At 61.1% G+C, this 18138-nt stretch overlaps 1 protein-coding gene across 1 annotated transcript in view; it reads right to left on the bottom strand.

The window, feature by feature from the left end:
• Window positions 1–6158: 6158 nt before the first annotated feature.
• Fam19a5 (family with sequence similarity 19 member A5, C-C motif chemokine like) overlaps window positions 6159–18138 on the bottom strand; it is a 97072-nt gene continuing 85092 nt past the window's right edge. The window contains exon 4 of the mRNA XM_023702574.1: window positions 6159–8140. Coding sequence (XP_023558342.1) covers window positions 8132–8140 — 9 coding nt within the window. The 3' untranslated portion in view covers window positions 6159–8131. The remainder of the gene's footprint in view (window positions 8141–18138) is intronic.

Below are 18138 nucleotides of genomic sequence, written 5' to 3'. Positions count from 1 at the left end.
CACGTGGCTGCGGGCCTGAGCACGTGGCTGCGGGCCTGAGCAGCTCTGTGTCAGCGTCCTCACCACGTGAGGAGTTTGTCCAGGGCCTCTTCAGGCAGTTCTTTCTACGCTGTACCTTCCCGCCGCACTTTTGCGGTCTAGGCACTCCCATGTTGGGCCCTGTCCCAAGGCCCTCGGAACCCTTGAAATTTCTCTTCAAGCATTTCTCCGTCAGTTTCTTCACTGAACACCCTTGCAGATAGGCGCATGGGTCCACTAGTTGGTTCCCTTCCGCTGGCTCCAATCTGCAGCTCTGATCAGGTGACGGCATTTCCAATTAACTTTATAATAGTGCATTGGTTTTCAGCTCTAAAACTACTATTCTTTCTCATAGTTTTTATTTCACTTTTGAAATTCTCTGCCTATTTGCTCATACACACTACATTTTCCTTGAGCAATGTGGATGAGTGTGTAAGAGCTGTCCATGCGCCTTGACCCCCCCGCAAAGCGGCAGGAAGGCTGACTCAGACCTGCGTCTACGCTGAGCTCCCGAGCTCACTCTCCCGGCCTTGGCTGGGCGTGTGTGGCGGGACACGGGCTGTACCAGCTGTGCCGCGAGGGCCCCGAAGCTTCTTGTACCCTTCCACAGGCCTGGAGCTTGTTCAGGGAGCTGTTCACTCTCCCGTTTTCGAATGTTGCCCCTCCGGTGAGCCGCAGGTAAGCGCCCTGCAAGGGCCTTACCAGCACGCACAGCTGGTTGCGCGGCCGCTCCTGGGGCAGGGAGAGCTTTTGCTCAGACGCTGGGCCTCTTGGGGTACCTTCTTCTGAGGGTGCCCCAGTGGTCCAGGGTGCTTCTTCCTCTGCCCTGAGCCTCTCCTCACTGGTGGGCCACAGGCTTCGCCAGAGGCCAGGATTCCTGCAAACACAGGGAGGCATCTAAGTGGGCATCCACCTCTGCCTCCGATCCCCACGCTTGCTTGCAGGTTGCTCAGTGGTCAGCCAGGGGCTTGGGCAAAGTGGCAAGGTACTCCGATGAGCTACGACTCCTCAGGGCCAGCCCAGGTCACACTGGCATCGCTCACTTAGCAGGAAGAAGTCTTGCCGGCACCATCTCCTCACAGCCAGCAGTCTATAGCCCGAGGTCTCCCTGGCTGAGGGCATCAGCTGACGAGCACCACCTCACAGGCTGGGGCAGGGCCGTCTGTGGGCCCAGGGCTCTGCTGCCCTGTCTTATGTCCACAACCCTCCAGAGCCCAGCCTGAGCCCGGGCTGGTTAACCCGCACAGAGCACAGCGAGCCTTGCAGGGACCACACACCCTCTTGAGCCGTAGTCACTGCTCCAGCCCTGCTCCTGGAGGCTCCAGAGTTCCTGGGAGCCTGACTTTGTGTCCCCAGTGATTTATTTTGTGTCACTGCTGCATCCCCGGGCGAACCCCTGCGTGAGCACGCAGGATGTCACCAGCCACCCTGCGGAAGCCACCACCCCTGCCTCTGTGCTCCCCTCCTTCCCTGCCTGTCTTGGCTGCAGGGACAGCAGGGACATGTGTGGTTCCCAGAGCGGCCTGGCCCATGCCCCTCCACTGGCCTGGCATTGCCCTATCCAGCAGCGGGTGCAGCCTAGCCCCGAGGACCACTGCTCCCAGGGCAGCACAGGGGCCTCCCAAGGGCAAGAGCTTGGGCCGGATGGTGCAAGGCCGAGTTCCCGTGCAGACTGGTACTCACATACAGACCACAAGCACAGGCCTGAGACATGCACACTGGGACATGCACAGGGACACGGAGGCACACAGACCTGCAGTGACACAGGTAGGCACACCTCAGAGGCAGACACAGAGATGCTGACCCAGAGACGCACACACATGGAAACACATTCCCAAACGCACATGCGTGCGCGCACACACACTCTTTACAGCCAGTGTGGACAGAGAGGGAGCCCTCATACGAGCTGTCACAGAGAGGCTCTCCCTGGTGGATCCACTCCGTGGCTCCGCAGGACTCTGGGGCTGCTTGATCTGGGGTTTCCTGCGCTCCTGGGGCCTGATGCCCATGTGGGTGCTCCGGGTGATGTGTGAGTGGTGTCGGCCAGGTACGGCTCCAGCAGGACGACCACCATTGCACCCTCCTCACAGCACAGCAGCCCCAAGTCCACCCCGCACCCTCACCAGGCAAGTGGCTCTGCAGGGGAGGTGGTGGAGAGGACAAAGGTCTGCACGAGCCCCCGGAAGTCTTGGGTGAGCACAGCCTGCAGGTGCTGCCCCAGGGCGGCACCCACTTCTCCTCTCGAGGCCCCAAGACACCAGCTAGGCCCTCCTGTGTCCTTCAGTGTCCTCAATGAGAGGGGCAGGGCCCTTCATCCCCTGAACAAGGCCACACCTGCAGGGGGACAGGGTGCTCCAGATGGGGTCAGAGGCTCACAATGGGGACTGTCCCATCGGCCACACTCTGCTCAGGCCCAGGGCTTGACTTTGGGCGGGGAGCCCCACTCCCTGGGTAGGGAGAGCCCCTGTTCATTATCTTCTCTGCACCCAGCTTCCTTGCCCTCTTCAGAGGCTGAGGTTGCACCTCAGCAATCCTGTTGTCCCTGACCTTGACGTCAGTCACCAGAGTCCTACAGGAAAGTCTCCCTGTGGCCCCTGGGTCAGTGCGACTTTCCTCCACACTCACCTCTCAGCAGAGGACACTGCTCCCTCCTCAGGTCACTGTTCCCAGGACAGCTGGCTGTGAATGCTGAGCACACCCATCTGGGGGAGCAGGTCCACCCAGCCGCCCACGGCTGTCGGAGAAGCAAGTGCCCTCCTATGGCGCCGGAGCAGGGGTGAACCAGCTGACCTTCACAGAGCAAACAGATGCAGCCATTATTTCAGAGTACTTTACTGGGCACAGCAGGAAGAAATAAAGTACATTTAGCATGTGGGATTCCCTTAAAGAAGCTGACCTTCAACAGAGACCAGCCAGCTGCAGAGGGCCAGTGGGGACTCCCGGGCCACTGAGCCGAGATGGGCGCTCTGGGACCCACAAGAGGACCAAGCTGCACTGTGACCAGCAGCCCACAGGCTCTGCAGACCTCACCCGGGGCCAAGACGCAGGAGGCAGCTCTGTCTGAAGCAGCACTGAGCACCGTGAGAGGCCTGAGCAGGAAACAGCTCCACAAGCAGCACCGGGCAGTGCAGCGCCTGCCTGCGTGCAACTGGAGCCCGAGGCCCCGGGCTCACCTCGCGCTGCGCCCCCAAGCTGGGAGGAGCTGGAGGAGCCGAGAGCAATGGGGCCCTTCCTGGGGCTGCACGCGTGCGCAGGGTGGGGAGCCGCGGGTGAGCAGGCAAGGGGTACGCCACGCTGCATGGCAGCCAGGGCAGCTCCCCCAGCAGCAGGACAGGTGCGGGGCTGTCCTGCCCCACGAGTCCTGTGCTGAGCCGGCCTGCTCCATCATCCCTGAACTCTGACTGGCTCCTCCTCTCTTCACACCCTGGCTCTGTGCTGTGGGACTCCCTGCCTCTGGCCTCTGATGGAGCACAGTGGCCAGGGACCCAAGGATGGGTCTGAGGAGCCAGCACCCCTGCCAGCCCGGCTTCTGCCCAGTGACCCCCAGGCTGAGTGGGCCCTCTCTAGCCACACAGCCCTGCTGGGGACACACAGTCCACCATCGGCTGGGGTCAGCAGGGGGCGCCTTCCCAGCTGCCCTGCAGGAGGTGATGGCTGTGGCCGCCTCTTCCTGGGCCAGGTACCCAGGCACCCAGATCTCAGCTCTGCACACCCGTGGGGCACACAGCCAAGATGCAGCTGGCCACATGCCTGTCTTCCCATGCAGACTGAGCCAAGGACAAGGTGACACACATGGCCTCACAGGGGATCTGGACCACAGGGCAGGACAGGAGGAGCAGGCCGGAGGGGAGGTGGGGCCCAGTGTCCCCGGCCACAGTGCTGTCACCATTTTGGCCACATTCTGAGGGACGTGTTGGGCATGACCATGGGGACTCCAGGACCGGGGTCACAGCCACACTGGTACTCCTTGTGACCGGGTTCCCTAAGAAAGGCCCTGGGCACTTGAAGGTGGGCACTTGTGGGTGATGGCAAAAGTGAGCGTGAGTGTGTGAGTGCACTCTCTCTCTCCCTCTCTCTCTGTCCCTCTCTCCCTCTCTCTCTGTCCCTCCCTCTCCTCTCTCTCTCTCTCTCTCTCTCTCTCTCTCTCTCTCTCTCTCTCTCTCTCACACACACACACACACACAGCCACCCGCAGGGGATTCACACGCATCGTCATATTCACACGCATGCATCTACCTTCACGCACGCACTTCTCACACTAGCACACGTGCATAGTGCAGAGCACGTTCCCTGGACACACCGCATGCTCTCCACCCGGCCCCCAGAACGGGTGCTGCTCGCTGCCTTGCCCTCACCGCCATGGGCGTCCTCTGCACAGAGCCCTTCCGTGGTGCGCGCAGGCTGCTTAGGAAAGCTGCAGAGGGCACCTCCGGGCAGAAGAAGGACGGCAGACTGCCGGGAACTCTCGCCCTGGCTCTCACTCTAGATAGGCAGGTGTGTCCCTCAACAGGTGCGGTCACCTGCTCACCTGGCAAGACGACACTCACGGGATCCCCACTTGGGATGGGACAGCCGAGGCTCAGAGAAGCAAGTCGTTTTGCGCCAGCCCACAGCGCAGCAGGCGGGCGGGCACTGCGGTGGGGTCCACTGCTCAGAGGGCAAGTGGCGCGCAGGCGCCCGGCGTGTGGCACACGGCGATGTGGGCGTGCCCCGCCTTCCTATGCCCAGGGCCCTGTCTCCAGAAAACCTGCCTGGCCTCCACCCTGGCTGTTCTGCAGCCGGGACCTAGGCTCAGGGAGGGAGTGTGGCTCACCTCAGTCCACCCAGGAAACTACAGTGGCTTCTGCAGGACCCAAGCAACTCCACGTGGCACGGGTCCACACCACGGTCCACGTGGAGGGAAGGAAGCCGAGTCCTTCCCACCGGACAGCAGAGCCGGCCTCCAGCCGCTGGCGGCCCTGGCGCCTGGTGGTAGGGAGGGCTCACCTGGCCTGCGGTGCCCCAGGAGGGTGACGGCTGAGGACCACAGGTCTGAGCCGTGAGCTGTGAGGCCAGGACAGCGCACCCTGCCCCTCACCATGGGGAGCGCGTGGCCAGCCCAGCCACCCCTGGGGCAGCGCAGGTTCCCATCACAGGAGCGGCGCCGCGTTCCCCTGGCCAGCCCTGTGCACTGGTGGGGGCCTGGCTTCCTCTGCACCCAAGATCAGGTCCTGCGGCTGGTAGGTCCACGTCTGTCCTGAGGTAGGAGGAGAGCCTCCCGCCCACCCTACCTGACATGTCCTGACTGCTGAGGTGGACTTCCACGGAGGCTGGAGCACTGGGCCCCATGTGGGCACACAGGCCACACCTGGGCTCCCAAGGCAGTGACAACCAAGCTTGTGTTGCCCTGCTGCGGGTGTTGTCTACCTGCCCCCACTGCCAAGGCCAGCAAGGTCTCTGATATCAACTGCAGGCCACCCGATGGCCACAGCCCACGCACAGGCCACCAATGGTCCAGGTCAATACCTCTCAAGAGCAGCTGGAATGTGACAGGTTTGACCCCAAGCAGGTGGCCACAGGTGGGGACACTGACAGCACGAAGCCCTGGACCTCAAGGTCTGTTCTCTGGAGACCCCTGGGAAGGGCTCCCTTAGACTTGGTCTCCCCTGGGGATCCCGGGCCATGTCCTGAGCTGTGTGGCCTGCTCACCCCTCAGGTCAGGTGGGAAGCAGGGCATCCGTCCTCCCTCAGGCTTCCTGGCCGCAGGCGAGAAATGCGGGGGAAGTGGTGCTCTCTTCATAGCTGAAGCGCTCAGCTCTCGGCCTCTGTGTGTGGCCTGGGGCTCACACGGTTTGTGGGTACCCCGACCCTGTCCACTCGCTGGGCAGGATTGGGGGCCACCCCCACGGCTCCAGGAGAACCCATGCTTGCAGCCGGGCACTGCCCTGCACTTGGAGGGATCTTTGTGGCCGGGCCACTCCAAGCCTGGGCGTCTGCACCACCTCCTGTCCCCTCCAGCCACTCCGGCTGTGGCCCTCTCCCAGGATGCCACGGCCAGGGAACAAAAGCCATATGCTTATCAAAGGATTTTTTTCTTTATTTTCATAATTTAGCTGAATCAACACAAAATTGAATACTGTAAAACAAAGAAAAAACTATGCTGTCACATCTGAAATCTCCCGGTCTCTCCCCCCGGAGTGAACGCCTACACTTGCTTTCAGAGGAATCTGAGGGGGAGGCTGTGGGGCGCTGGCAGGAGGACGTGAGGGGCCCTCGTATCCCGCCCCGGAGCAGGAGGGAGACCAGCCGGCGGAGGGGGTTGCAGGGCAGTGTGCTTCGGGTCCCACTCCGTGGGGGACCCATGCCCCCGCCCTTCTGTCCGGCACGAATCGCGTCACTCACTGTGCGGCTGCCAAGGGGAAGCAGGATTAGAGCCATGAGGCCAGGCCTTGGGCAAGTGGGCCCTTCTCTCCCATCTTTAGTCCACGTTGCTGGGACAGCATCTAGGTACTGCAGTTATATGGTTTTTTTTTTACTTTTTCATTAGCATAGATCTGGCATAATACTCGTGTTAATTGGACTCGTAGGTAGTATACTTTAGCAGAAGTCAGGAAAATAAAGGAAAGGAAGCGGGGGCTCTCGGCAGGGCAGGTGGGCATCCCTGCCCCTTGCCCTCCGCCAGCCCCGCTGCCAGCCCCACCGGGCAGGAGCACTCGGAGGATGGTGTCTTGGGCCCATGCCACCGCCCACCCTGCCTCCGTGATGTCCCCTGCGGACACTCTGGGCTGAGGGGACAGCACTGTAGAAGGAGGAACCGAGCACACATGGGCCTCGAGACCTATGGGTGGTACAGGGGAGAAAGAGAAGCTTCTGCAACAGGCCTGACCACCACTGCCCGAGCCACAGACCAAGGGCTTCAGCCACCAACCCAAACCAAGCAGAGAAGCCCGGTCTCCGGGCGCTGGCCGGGGGCCGACAGGGCTCGGGCCCATGGCCCTCAGCTGCCTCCTGGAGTCCTGCCCTGCCTGCCTGGCCCTGGGCCCCATGCAGCCCACCCCACAGTGTCTCTGGGAACCGCAGGGCCGGGCCCCAAAGCAGGGGATGACCAGGGGACGACCAGGCTGCCACATTAATGGTTAAATAGGATTTTCTACAAATATACAACATATAAAAACTGTTAAATATATAACTTTAGGCTTTGCAAAATACATTTAATGATCTCTTTCAAACAAGTGTTACTTCAGTTTCCTTTAATTTGCTTTCTGGAGCTAAATGGCGTATCGGATGAGACAGCAGTCACGGGAGACCAACATGCTCTTGGCGAATACTGGATTATCCAACTATCAGACATGGAGCTGAAGAAGAGGCATGTTTAAGTGGTTAAAACAGAAAGTGATTTTAGTACGATCGAGTCGGTCTAAGCATGGAGAAGGAGTGGGTCCGTGTCCCCCAGGGTCCACGCCGTCCGCGTGGCGGCTGTCCCCGGCTGTGTCCCCGCTGGGTCCCGCAGGGTTGCCGTGGCGCTGTCCTCCTCCACTCGCCATCCTCCTGGGTGTGACTCCGCATGTGAGGCAGGGCCTCAGTCGTGGGCACCCCGTCCTCTCCAAGGCAGCCTCGGCCCGTGCCCTCCCACCCACGCTGTCCCAGGACTCAGACAGTAGGGGTGCGTCCACGTTAAAATAGATTTTGCTCTTTGGTCTATTGAGTATACTGAAAGTATAAGAAAATAAAAGTGATTCAGACAGTCTGGGGCCCAAGAGGTGGCGACTCCAGCGCCCGACACTCCTGGAAGGTGTCCTGGCTCAGCTGGCGGGACGGCAGCTTCCTCCTGGTCCTTGTTCTCCTGCGCCAAGGTCAGCGCGACTGCTGCAGGTGGGGCGCGGCTGGGCGCCCCGGGCCGCAGACCACTGATGCCCTGTGCCGCCCTCACCTGTGTGTCCAAGTCCCAGTCTCCTGGGTTCAGCCAGAGAGACCAGGGCGCTGAGTGCCAGGAACGAGGCCGTCAGGACCAGGCCGTAGGAGCCGGCAGGCAGGTGTGGAGCTCGGTGACATCCACAGAGGAGGATGACCTTGGCCGAGGTGCGGGCTCTCCAGGGAGCCGAGACCACTGCTGGGCCCGCGGGGGCTGCGTGTGTCAGGAGACCTGGGAGACAATGAGAAGAGTGTTAGCCTCACGGGCACCCGGGCCGGGCTGGATGGGGACAAATTCCCCAAGTAGGGACAGCGCCTGGAAACCGCCCAGCCAGCTCACACCAGGAGGACAGGGCCCCTGCACCTGAATGGGACGTGGAGGGAGGCCCCATGTGGCGTGGGGGGAGTCCAGGCCTGCCCTGCTTCCTGAGGTGCCAGCCTTGTACAGCGGTTTCCCCAGACAGCTCAGAGAGCCCAAGAAATGTGCCCGAGAGCCAGCACCACCTTCATTTGGGGCCACCAGAACCACCTGGTGAAGGGGCGCAGGTGCCAGGCAGACCCCCCGGGGAGCCCTGGACCCCATCCCTTGGCCCGGGACCATCATGGTCGTGAGCTGGTTGGTTCACTCGTGGTCCCTAGAGCAGCCACCATGGTCCTGGCAGGCTGTGAGAGTGGGCAGGGACAAAGGGTGGACCCTGTGGTCCAGACCTCAGTTATGAGCCGCAGGCGCACGCTGGGTCCCACCCACACCAAGCAGGCCAGATCATGTTGGAAGTGGCTTGTTAGGGACGTGGCTGGACTGGGTGGGGGGCTCTCTGAGGCGCCCTGAAACAACTGAAGCTGTAACCTTGCTGTTCCTTAATCTGCCCTGGCCCCGGCGTGGAGCCACGGCCCTTGACCATCTAGACGTGAGCCCTCAGGAGGTCTCAGGGCCGTGTGCTGCAGGCTCCCACACTCCCCAGCTCCCCAGCTCCAGAGCTGCCCTGGATCCCAGCCCCAGCCCAGTTCCAGGTGCTCTCAGCGTCCCGGGGCTTCTCTGTGGCAAGGGTTCTGTACTGGCCCAGCCACCTCCTTCACCACTCCCTGCCTCTGGTGGGCTGGCTAGACATGGCCACTCCTTCAGAAGCCACCCAAGCTCTCCAGCTGCCCACTGCCCCAGTGCTTGCACCCCAGAGCAGGCCACTTGCTGGAGATGGTGGGTCTCAAGGGCCACGCAGGCAGGGGCCTGCACACACCACTTGGATGCTGGCCACGCCACACCACTCTGTCACAGCCTCCCCAATTCAGCCATCCACACAGGCACGCGCAGAGCACTGCCACACAGCAGCCTTCGGCCTCATGGCTCTGCAGGCAGAGGTCTGGCTCAGGCATGGAGCACCTCCAGGGCTCTCTGAGCTCTGGTGGCCACAGCCACCTGCACCTCCACGACTGGAAGCTGCAGCCCCAGGTGGCCTTCTCCCTGGGTCTCTGTCCCTCTGGCTCTTGGGCTCTGTCTCTCTTTGAGAGCCTTCACAGAATGACATCTACAGACACCTCATTTCACATAAGTCCCCCTACAGATCTGGTGGACATAATGTCCTTGGGGACCACTACCCAGCCCACTGTGGGCCTGTCCAGCTTTTCTTCCCTCAACCCTGGAGTGGCTCATACTGTCCCATATGCCCCTGTCCTTAGCCACCTGCCCGAGTCTGATCTCTGGATGTCCCCCCACCTCTCTGGCTCGGCCCGGAGACCCAGGTCAGTGTTGCCAGCATCCCTGTCCCACTCCCAGGCTGTACTGCCCTCCGGGTGGGCACAGTCTCCTCGCGCCTGTGCCCACAGGGCTTCTTGAGTTCCTGATTTGTCTTTAGTCCACAGAATTTCAGAACCGGTCCTCCGCAGAAACACTGACAGATGCAGAAGTAAGCACACAGAGTTCTCAGGTGAGGGCCAGACTCCACATCCCGTCTGCATGCTGGGCAGCAGCTGTTCCTGGTGACCAGCGGTGGGATGATGAGCCGGCCTCCCTGTGCTGGGGTGGGACAGCCTATGCCTGGCACCCTGGCAGTGGCTGTCTTGGGCTTTTGCTGTGGGTGAGCAGGGCCTGGCAACACAGGCCTTGGCATTGAGGGTGCCGGTCAGCAGGTACAGTCTGCCCAGGCTGACAGTCTTGTCTAACTGGACAGCAGTGTTCCGCTGTGGTTCTCTCGTGTGTGTGCGCGTGTGTGTGTGCGTGTGTGTGTGCGTGCGTGTGTGTGCATGTGCGTGTGTGTGCGTGTGTACGTGTGTAAGAGAAGCCAAATGATTTTCCAGCGCCGCTCCTAGCCACTTGTGCATGGCTCCTGCTCTGTCGATGTCTGTCTCCCTGAGGTGGCTGAGCAGGCACCCTGCATGCGCCTGAGCACGGCTTGTGGTAGCCTGTAGGCCACTGTCCCATGTGGCCCACCTCTGGTGTTTGCCCACACAGATGACAGGATGTGGTGAGTGACTCACTGGCTTTCCCCACTGTGGACAGTCACTCAACGTGTGTGTCCCGGTCATCTCCCACGGAGCCTGCGTCCACCTGGAATGTCTCATGGTCTACGGATACACAGGAGAGGCGAAGGGTCCTCTGCAGAGGCTCTTCCCTGGGGACAGCCTGGGGGACAGCCGGTGGCAGCTGCCACCTGGTGGGGACGGCCACCCCGATGTGGGCCCAGTACAGCCCCACTCTTGGCTGTGTGTGGATCTGGGATGAGCAGGGTGGCCCTGGGGAGGTTCCTGCACTTTCCACCCAACCTGAACATAGGGTCACAGGCTTCAGGGGCCACCCATGCATGCCCCTGGGTGCAGACCCCAGCCAGAGCTGCTGTCTGTGGGCCAGGACAGAGCGATGGCCTCAGAGCCCTCGTCCCAACAAATGGGCACTTTTGGGGTGTCCACAGAGCAGCAGCGGGCACAGCATCCTTAGGAGTGGGAGCCCCATGAGTTCTGGGTTGCAACCTCCTACCCCAGCACTGTCTAGGGGGGTGGTTCTAGACAGCACTGTCTGATATGCTCAGAAACCTTCTTGGCTGTGAAGGATTTCCAGGGCCACCTGGCAGGTGGAGGCCACAGGAGCCAAAGACAGGAGTGACCCTGGCTGTGTCTCACAGCTCCTTGTGTCACTCGCCATCAGACACTGTGGCACTGGAATATGGAGCCCACTGGCTTTGGTCCATGAGCACCAGCCTGTGTCTACCCAGGCTTCAGGGCTGCTCCCTCCCTCCCCTGCAAGCCTGGACCTCAGCTGCCCTGGAACACGCTGTTCACCCGGCCTCTTGCCCTCCTCCACGGTGCCTCTGCCCTCTCACTCCCAGGTGTCGCGCGGGCGGGGGGGGGGGAGGCCATCAGGCACATAGGGAGTAACCCGGATCCCAGCCACCTGGTAGCCAGCTAAGCCCAGGGCGAGGGGTCAGTGGGCTCTCGGTTTGTCTTGTCAGGCTGGCCAGCACCGGATGTCCCACCCAGCTGGACAGAGAGGCCACCTTTAGCCAGGCTGCGTGGGGACAGGCACAGTGCAGCTGGTGTCCTCCTGTGGGTCACGAGGCAAGAGGACCAGAGCTGCACAGAGGGTGGGCAGCACCAGCCAGCAGGGAGGGGTACACTGGGAGCACTCATGTTGAGACCCTGGAGTCCCCAGATGAGAGACAAGCAGAGGTCCTCCTTCCTTAATCTGGGGTGTTGGGTATTTCATCCCAACAAAGAGTAAAAAGTAACTGAGACACCCTGCTAAGGGGACAACAGCGTCCCCTGTACCTGGTGTGGCAGGGCATCGCACGAGTGCCCTGCCCTTGTTAGACGCCCTTGTTAGTCTCCCTTGTTAGACGCCCTGTGACCCTGAGGTCAGCTCCACTGAGGTACACACGTGGTACCAAACGCCAGCCACACCCAGCAGGGCAGTTGAGCACCGTCCTCCCAGGCAGCGTGTCGGGTGTGAGGCCGGAAGTGCCACTCCAGGAAAAGATCAACCCAAGGCGGGAGCCTGGGGGGCCTTCGCAGTGGTCACTGTCTCTGGCGATCTGAGTCCCTCTCTGGTTGGTCCTGGGGACGTGCAGGCCACTCCTGAGTGGACTCTGAAGTCAGTGCACCGGTCAGGCTGGGCTGATTGTGCTTCAGGGACCTGCTGGGAAGGCGCAGGACGCCAGCCCACACTGTGCAGAGGTGCGGGGACCTCCACGCCTCCCCTGGCTCTGCTCTGCACTAGCTCAGCTCCTTTGCCTGCACTCCCAGGGACAGCATGCGGCCAGCTCCAGCTTCTCTGGATCCACCCTCCCGGGGAGGGAAGAGGCACCACGGACACCACGCTCCGGCCAAGTCCAGGGCTGTGATGGCACAGGGCTGCACCACCTTCTCCCAGATCCTGCCCGCAAGGACCATGCTGGGCAGGAGGGACTTCTGCTGCCGGGCAGCGTCTCTGTCCAAGAGCAGACGTCTGCCAATACAAAAAGCGGATCTACCTCCAGGGCCTCTGCTCCCCACGTGTACGCTGAAGGTGGAGCCCTGAAACACAGGAATGTGTGCTTCGCATGGTGCCCGGTGCCGGGGGGCCCTGTGGACACATGGGTGGCCCTCCTCGTGGTGCCCCACGACCAGGGCAGTCTCAGCCAGACAGGTCCGCTTTATACCGTGAGATCGTGTTCCGGCGTGCTGAGCCCCTGCCTGAAGAGTCCTTGCAGACCTGGCACAGTGGCCTGAGAACACTCACTAGTGGACCCTCTGGGGGCCCATCGTGCGCGCTGGCCCCGGGAGAACTGAGCACACCATGTCAAGGCTCACAAAGCCTGAGGTCTGCGGCACGCGGGTGTGCGCAGGGGCAGCAGGTGCGCTCGGGATGCCCCTCTTCAACGACCAGGGCTCTGTCTTCAGGGGAACCCACGTGGAACACGCAGGTGTGTTTCCTCAAGGCCCAGCATCAAGAAGCTGGGTATGGGTGGGGTCTGGACAACACTGGGCTTCAAACCTGGCTACACCTTGCGGTCCATGCTTAGCGTGGCCCAGGGGCGGCAGCGGGGGTTGGGCACCTCCAGGGGTGAGCCCTGTGCCTGCGCCTGCTCCTGCCCCGGCTCCACATGCATCTTCTCAAGACAACTCTGCCCATGGCTGGCCTCAAGCCGGGGCCAATGGGCACAGAGGTAAACAGCAGTCCCACTCTCATGCGCGAATCAGCAGCCCTCCTGGCACACAGGGCTCCCAAGAAGGCATGGGGCCTAAGAGGTGTCACAGGGCAGCCCCTGCCCAGGCTGAGCACTGGGTTCCGAAGCTTCCTGGGTGGGGCAGCCTTACTGCAGGTGCGGGTCCAGAATGAAGCCCATAGCACAGGGCCTGTGCGCCCAAGCTGCCCTGCTGGCAAATGCCAGCCCTTGTACAAAACAGCTCAGCAAGTCAGCTGCAGGATACCGGAAACCAATCCAAAAGAGATGATCTGCCAGGGAAGCAGAGCTCCCTGGGAGGTGGGCAGGCTCCAGAAAGGCAGTACATGGATTGGACACACAGAGCCAGCCAGGGCATTCAGGCAAGAACGATGCCATCATAATCAAGGGGTGTCTGGGGCCACCAGAGCCGGAAGAGGCAGAGGGATCCATCTCCGGCGACTGTGAAGGGAGTGTCCTGCCCTGAGTCAGACTTTTGGATCCCAGGAGCCGGCTCTGGGGCTCAGGCCTTGGCATCGTGATGGCCCCAGGGGACAAACACCTCGCTTCCACAGCGTGAGCCCCGCTGGATGTGGGGCACCCAGCGCAGCCACCCTGCCTGCTCTCTGCCACTCTTCCCAGCTTGGCAGAGCCTGGCACAGTCAGTGGTGTGAGTGAGTGGCACAGAGCCCACCTGGCTCTCACCTCGCAACACCACAGCCTCCTCAGCACCATAAAGGGCGGGGTCTGTAGCCCGTGGCCTCCTGCAGTCTTACTGCCTGTCCTGCTGGAGCCCCGGCCCCCCACTATCTGCTGGATACTACTGTACGTTTCACATCTTGAGCAATGAGGGGAACTGACCTCAGAAGAGGCACCAGGGTCACACAGGGAGTGCCTGGAGGCAAGCATGTCACCATCAAAGCCTCAGTATTCTACCAGCTAAGGGCCAGCTCTTCTGACAGTGACATAGACCCCGAGCCCTGAGGCCAGGTGGGGTCACTCCATCTGCCCCTGGGTGTACCCTGCCCTGCACCTGTGACCCTCGGCCCTCACCACCCAGCCCCTGCCCCCAAGGGATCCTCACTGCAGGATCTGTGTCACAGGCCCTGCACAGTTGTGTCCAGCAGAGGAGTGGGCAGCCTCAGCTGGCCTGGCTGTCCATGGGGCTGGATACCTGCCCAACCCAGCTCAGCCAAGGGCCTGAGAGCCCCTCTGTCCCAGGGAGGCCACAGGCCCTGCCCCTTTTTCCATGGAGGGGACGTGGGGACAGAGCAGGCCCTGCAGGGGGACATGGCCCACACACTCTAGGCTGGGGCTGTGTCGTTGTCACTTCTCTTTCGCTCTGTGCCTGGCTGCTTCTGCAGCCTCAGTGCCACCCAGCTGGGGAGTGCCCCCTAACCTTCAGCCTGGTAGTGCCTGCATCAGAGCCTCCTCAGCTTGGGAGCAGCTGCTCTCAGGAGCCTCGACAAAGGGATGGGAACAAAGCCTGGATCCCTGGGTTGCTTTCCTTTCTGTCCCCAGCCTTGACACTGATTTGAGGCTCCAGGCACGTTGTGGGCACTAATCCCATCATGCGAGTGGCCTGCTCTGCCAGCCCCAGCCCTAGGCCTAGCTGACGCCCTGGGGATGACCCTGGCGGCCTGGCCAGCAGCAGCAGTGGCAGCCCCTTGCATCCCCAAGTTCGCAGGCAGCGAGGAGAGAGGCCAAACTGGGGAGAAGGCCAACCCACCGCAGAGCTGCCTCCTGCCACAGCCTCCTGTGCCCTGCGGTGGGCTGCAGGGCTGTGGGGCCTCTGGGACTCCAGAAGCAGCACCAACCTCAGCCTTCCCAGGCTGCTTCTGGTGTCCTGGGCGCAGTTCCAGGACACAGCCAAGTGCAGCAGCACCATCGGCGGGCGGCTGGCTCTGAGTGGAGGAGGCCAGGGCAGTAGAGGCCGGGGCATCAGTCAGTGGCCAGCGTGACGGCGAGCTCCAAGAGCCCCGGCCCGCGGGGCGCTGGCTAACCCGTAACACAGCTCGTCTGCATGGCTGACTGCAGCAGCGGTGCGGAGGTGCGCCACACACACACACACACACACACACACACACACACACACACTCAAACGTCCCATCCGCGTGTCACGGAGCTCACAGAGTGGGGCCTCCGTCACAGGCACAGGAAACGGTGCCTGTGGGCAGCTGCCCCGCCTGCTCCCGGCCCTGGTAGCCAAGGCTGCATGTCTCCCTGGATGTGCTCATTCCAGGCCCTTCAGGAAAGCAGCGCTGCAGGGCCTGCCCGCCGGCCTCCTCCACCCTGCGCCTGCCCTCAGGCCCACCCTGAGGCGGGCGGTCTGGCTCTGCTCCTGCCCAGGCGAGCACGCCTCCCTGCAGGGTGCTGGCCTCCAGCATCTCCAGGAGCTCGTGTTGGGCATCAGCACCGTGAGTCATGGTGCCAGGTTCATGGTCCTCGGCCAGGCGCAGCGGGGCTGGTGCGCTGCGGCCTGAAGCCCCAGAGTGGCCTGCGCAGGTCTTTCTCTTTGCACTGCCCGGGATACCGTTGCATCCTTGCCAGCACCTGTCAAGAGGCTTCCAGAAGGATGTAGATTAAAATAAAGTGAGCCGCAGCTGGACTGAAGAGCAGCCCCTCGAGGCCTTGTGGTGACTCCATAAACCCTTCTGGTCCAACCCGTGTCACGCTCCACCACCTGGCCCAGAGGAGAATCCTCCCCAGCAGGCGAGAGCTGCCCTTTCCCCTGTGCTGGCCTGGATAAGTCTGACTGCACTCACCACTTTCCGAGCTTGGTTAAATATTTATCTGGGCTTCCTTCTTCCTCCTGTCCGAGTCTTGCAGTTAGGGTCGTTCTGTAATCCCTAGGGAATTTAATTTGGAACTTGCGCAGGTAAGGATGCAAGTTACACAGGAAAGGACCAATGGCTCCAGCACCTACTGCCAGCCTGAAAAGCTCCAGCATCGGAGTTGGGTCCTCTCGCCCCCCGGGGCCCACTTCAGGGCTGCCTGGTCTTCCCACCAGTTGGAAAACAATGGTGACAAGAGTGAATGCCTGTTTGGATCTATTTTTGTGCCCCATGGGGGCTTTACCTCTGAAGATGGACAAGGAGGAGGGCAAAGGGCTCAGTGGATGCGCTTGCTGTGGACCCCCCTGCCGTGGACCCACCGGTCCACACCCACAGGGCTGGCCACAGGGCAGACGCCCTACGGGCATCCACCACACATGCCAGGCCAAGCTGGCTCAGGGAGAAAATGTAAAGCCACTTGGAGAGTTCCTGCATTTCATGTGAAATTTGAGCAAACATAAAAATTAGCCTTTGTGGCCTTACCAGAGTTCTGAGCTCTATTCTCTGTCTCTTCTTAAAATTTTATTTTGAGCCAAGGCTTCTCTAAACTGCCCATGCGGCCTTGAACTCAGTCCTCCTGCCTCAACCTCCCCAGTGGCTGGGACTGCAGGTGTGCACCCACGCGGCCGCCTCGACAATTAAGCTTTGAAGGACCAGAGGCCCTCACTTCAGCCAGCCCGTTTCTCACGATGTGGCATCTTTTTATCCATGTGCTTCAGGTTTTTCATTTTTATTGTTTCAAGGTAAGGCTTTGCATTTTACCAAGATGCCAGCCACTTCTTCCTAATTTCAAGCTATCTTCTGTGTCTTCTGCTATCGTGCAGTGTTGTGTCGCCTGTCTCTCTAACTTGGTTTGTGTTCATGGATTTTATTTAAAGCGGTGCATTTCCAGCTGTGTCCGCCCGCAGCAGCCCCGCCACGTGTGGAGGGGAGCTTCCTCCTCACACCGCCTGTGGAATCACCGGTTCCCACACCCGACACCGCTGGGGTGAGGCTCTGACTGTGCCTTTCGGGGGTGGGCAGGGGTCAGTGCGCCGCAGCTCCACCACCGCAGCACCGGGCACCCACAGAGTTCACCAGGGAGACGGCAGGCAAGGCTGCCGCAGGAAGCTCGTGGTATAAGGCGGGCGGCAGGCCCTGGCTAGTGGCTGCTGGGAGCCACCTCAGCCCCAGAACACAGGCCGCACGTCACTACGAAATCCTCCGGGGCAACAGGAGGATGCTCGGTGCACTGCCCCATACACTCCTTTCTTTCTTAGTTCCAGAGACATTCCAGCCGAGTCTCCGGGCCCTGAGCACCTGTCCCCTCATCTGTGAGTAATAATGATTTATTTTCTGAGAGCAAGTACTCATGCGACTGCATTTCTGAGATCAGCCAGAGAGGGGTCAGCACGGGGGTGACCGCAGCACCCTGCACCAGTCTGGGCTCTGGGGGATGCACTCTGGACTCCGACGGACCTGGGAAGAGACACTCACCCACTGAATCTCAGAAGAATGTGCCGGCCGGATCCCCTGGGTCTGGAGATTTAACTGAGGATATTAAGGGCTTCCTTTTTGTCGGTTATTTTTGGTAATTTCTCCCTTAGGAAAATCATGCATTTAACCAAAATGTCCAGATTTAGTGGCCAATAGACGAGCTATGCATGTATTTCAAATAGCTTAAGAGCCTTTGGATGCTGTGACTTCTCCTTTGTCCTCTCAGATTTATTTTCTGATCTTAAAATAATGACAAGAAACAAAGCCTCACCCCCCCCCCCCATTTCATAGCACTGTCGAAAATTCCGCGGCAGATTCTAGGCACTGCTTCGGCCACTTTATTAGTGCAGCGGCTGGTCTCAGCCTCCCTCGCTGTCTTTCTCTTCTCTGCGGAGCATGGCTTTGGCCTAATGCTGGATCTTTATTCTTGTTGGTTCTGACTTCAAGCACTGGCAGGGAAGGCCGACAGGCGCCTGAGGTGCTGTGCCCATCCCTGCTGCCTCCGGCCACGTGGGCCAGGGCTCTCTCACTGCCCAGGCCCCCGCCACCTTCTGTGCACTCGATCCAGTGCCTGCAGCAGCCCCAGGAGGTGATGTGGGGCCTACTTTACCCATATAGAAATGGAGGTGCAGGCAGCCCAGGTCTCCGCGCTTTCCAGGGGCAGCTGCCCACTCGGGGGTCAGCAGATGGACTTCAGACCCTTACGCGGCCCATCGTGAATGTGGCTCACTTTAACCCAGGGATCGCCAGCCACCAGGAATGTGTGAGGAACCAGGCTGCACTGTCAGAGG

Source organism: Octodon degus, unplaced genomic scaffold (assembly GCF_000260255.1).
Source record: "Octodon degus isolate 3935 unplaced genomic scaffold, OctDeg1.0 scaffold00153, whole genome shotgun sequence".
In the NCBI taxonomy this organism is placed as follows: Eukaryota; Metazoa; Chordata; class Mammalia; order Rodentia; family Octodontidae; genus Octodon; species Octodon degus.
Note: the sequence above shows the minus strand (reverse complement) of the source record. Positions and strands in the feature narration are given on the sequence as shown.